This window comes from Hesperophylax consimilis, chromosome 17, assembly GCF_061612785.1.
Source record: "Hesperophylax consimilis isolate HC1 chromosome 17, BYU_Hcon_1.0, whole genome shotgun sequence".
Taxonomy (NCBI): Eukaryota; Metazoa; Arthropoda; class Insecta; order Trichoptera; family Limnephilidae; genus Hesperophylax; species Hesperophylax consimilis.
In genome coordinates this window covers 18,779,815-18,782,707 of record NC_142852.1, presented here as the reverse complement: position 1 = coordinate 18,782,707, position 2,893 = coordinate 18,779,815, and the positions used below count along the sequence as shown (strand labels likewise).

Below are 2,893 nucleotides of genomic sequence, written 5' to 3'. Positions count from 1 at the left end.
TTATTTTGTTTTGCGCCCAGAGGGCTTTTACATAAATAATAAAGGCAGTACATATTAACATGATAAAATACTTTAACATGAGAAACAAATAGTATAAATAAAGTTATGATGGAGATAAAAAGTATATAAATGAAATGAAAATATAAGCAACAAAATTTTTAAGAACAGTGAGATAATATCAATAATTTACGATAAAAACTATCCCACTGGACCTTTAGCACATTAGTCAGAATCATCTAAAAGTTCACCTATACCACTTATTTCCCCACTGATTGAAGATCCCAAAGATGATCCAACGGAGGTATCTTCATCTGATTCTCCAAGATGTATTGTGATTTCATCAGTGTAAGTATCGATCTTGGGTTCTAATTTTTCGTATTTATCCTCTTGTTCCTTGACCTTTCTAAAAATGTCTTTGAATGTCTGGGCATTAATTGCGACAACTTCTTCTCCAAGTAAAGTCTGGACGGAATCCATCGTAAAAGTAACATTCCTGACAGCTACGGGTCCTTTTATTATTCCCCAACAGAGTTCGATTGGGTTCAGCTCCGGGTGGTATGGTGGCAGACGCAATACTGAGTGACCATGCTTTTCCAGCAATTGGTCCAGAATGTATTTCTTGACTCGTATCTTGTGGAGCGTAATAATATCATACAATATTGGTATTGTGTTTTTAATCGGATACGGTATTCCATGCTTTTCCAACCAGGTCAGCATAACTCCTTTTCTTGAACTTGATGTCGGGATCCTTTCGCATTCTTCATTGTGGTATGACGCATTGTCTATAACAAGCACAGATTTTGGTTCCAGATTTGGCAAAACCTTTTCCGTGATCCATTTTCTGTAATTGGCAGTATTCATAGCACCATGGTAGTCGCCAGTCCTCTGATCAGATTTAAATGTTAACAGTGCGTTGGGTACAAAACCATTTTCACTGCATGCATGAAGTATTATTGGACGTTTGCCTTTAGACACAGGAACTTTAGCTCCTTTATTGGAGTTGTCAGTCCACGCACGCGGTGTTGTATGTGTACTATGAATGTATGTTTCATCAGAATACACAATTGGACGTCCGTCATTCCTATATTCTTCTAATTTAGTGAGATATGTGGTACGTTTAAGTCGGATATCATTTTTTTCAATAAGCAACTTTCGGTTTGTTTCTGTTTTTCTCCATCGAAAACCCAAATTGTGAACAACTTTCCTTAACGTAGTTATACACCCTGCGTAGTCGATGTCCCCTTTCAGAACTCTATGAATCTTTTTCATCGTTGGCAAAGACTTATGAACTAAATGAAAATCATACACACATCTTCTAATAACTTCCTTATCGAAATCATCTACATCTGATTTGGGTGATAGTCTGCGTCGTTTCTTCCCTGGTGTGCTGAAGGTTGGTCGTTGAGTTGACGATGATGACGGTTGTGTTTCTGCTTCCTTTGCCACTCCAGTTACGATACGTCGAATACTAGTCTGCGATACTCCAGTTGCCTTAGACGTCAAATCATATAAGTCAGTCATGCTTAAAAATTGACCACCGTTTTTTATACTATGCATAAAATAATTAAACACGCGGAATAAAATTTCACGACTTTGTCCATTCAGTGATTTGCCACGTCCCGTTTTGTAACAGGACTCCATGATGTCGTAATAAATATTCACTTGCACACTTTAAAAACACTCTGTAAATCTACTAATTCGAATTAAAAATGATGAAAACTATTTATTATTTCAAATTCAAAAATTGGTAATTATTTCACTTGCGATATGTAGGTGCACGTATGTTTAAATCAAATTACGAACTGAATGAATAGGACACCCCGTAAGTATACCCCGTAACGGTATTGTTAAAACTTGCCTCTCTTCTAACTAGTTACAATAAGTGAGCGTAAGCAAGACAGAGAGCCTTATCGCGTTAGTGGGCGGCGCTTGACGTTCACACAGATAGACCAATACATCAATTCTAAGCATTTTTATTGCTTCCTTCTTTCGTTGCGTTACCTATACCTTATTTATTTATCGAAATATAATGATTTATACCTACAAAGACCACCGCGGTCAATGTGACCGTTAGGGCCATTTTAAGCTGGGTTTGTTTATGATCTTCTTTATCCAAGTTTAAATATACCCATTCCACCTTACACATGTTAGTACTAATTTACCTTTCTCTTTCTTTCGGTATCATTCTTACTCGATGTGTACTGTGGGTGTCAGTTGTTAGTATTCTACCGCACAGGGGGGTATAACTCCGAAACTTTTTTGGTTTTTTGATGACGTCAGTTCCAGACTATCCAATGAAAAGCCGTCCTGGTTTGGTCTCTCACTCTCTCTAGCATAAGACCCGTGTCACAGAAAGAGAGGCTACGCTCCACCATTGCTCCACCTCCCTCGCAAACCACGTGACCACATGTGATGATTGACGCCATCTTGACAGTTCATATTGTTGTTTTGAGTTGTTGTTTGTTATGTGAAAACGTCTGAAGGTAAAGTTATCAAGCCGTGTTGTGTGAAGGGCTGTACTGACAGACAATCGACTCGACATAAATATCCAAAACACGGAAGCTTTGAGGAGCGCAGGTTCGGCGAATGGGCCTGTAGAATCGAATTCGTATCTTAACCTATATTCGTTTGTGGCTGCCATTTCTCCATCAGAAACAATAAGCCGAATGGATCACTTCGAAGTTCCGCACTGCCGACTTTAAATCTTCCCGGCATTGGTTGTTATCCGGATTTACGACAATATCGGACCCGTTGTAACGAAAATACAGGTGCAAATCATGTTCCGCCAGGACCCTACATTACAGGACCGTGTTATGTCACCAAAGACCATATTACGTCTTGCGAGATATAAATCCTTCTTCCAAAAGGATTAAGGAAGATTATGAAGGTAAAC

At 38.6% G+C, this 2,893-nt stretch overlaps 1 protein-coding gene across 1 annotated transcript; it reads right to left on the bottom strand.

The window, feature by feature from the left end:
- Positions 1–222: 222 nt before the first annotated feature.
- On the bottom strand, positions 223–861 carry LOC149416148 (uncharacterized). Its single transcript, XM_089641884.1, has one exon. The coding sequence runs from the start codon at positions 859–861 to the stop codon at positions 223–225; it is 639 nt and encodes a 212-aa protein (XP_089498010.1).
- Positions 862–2,893: the final 2,032 nt, after the last annotated feature.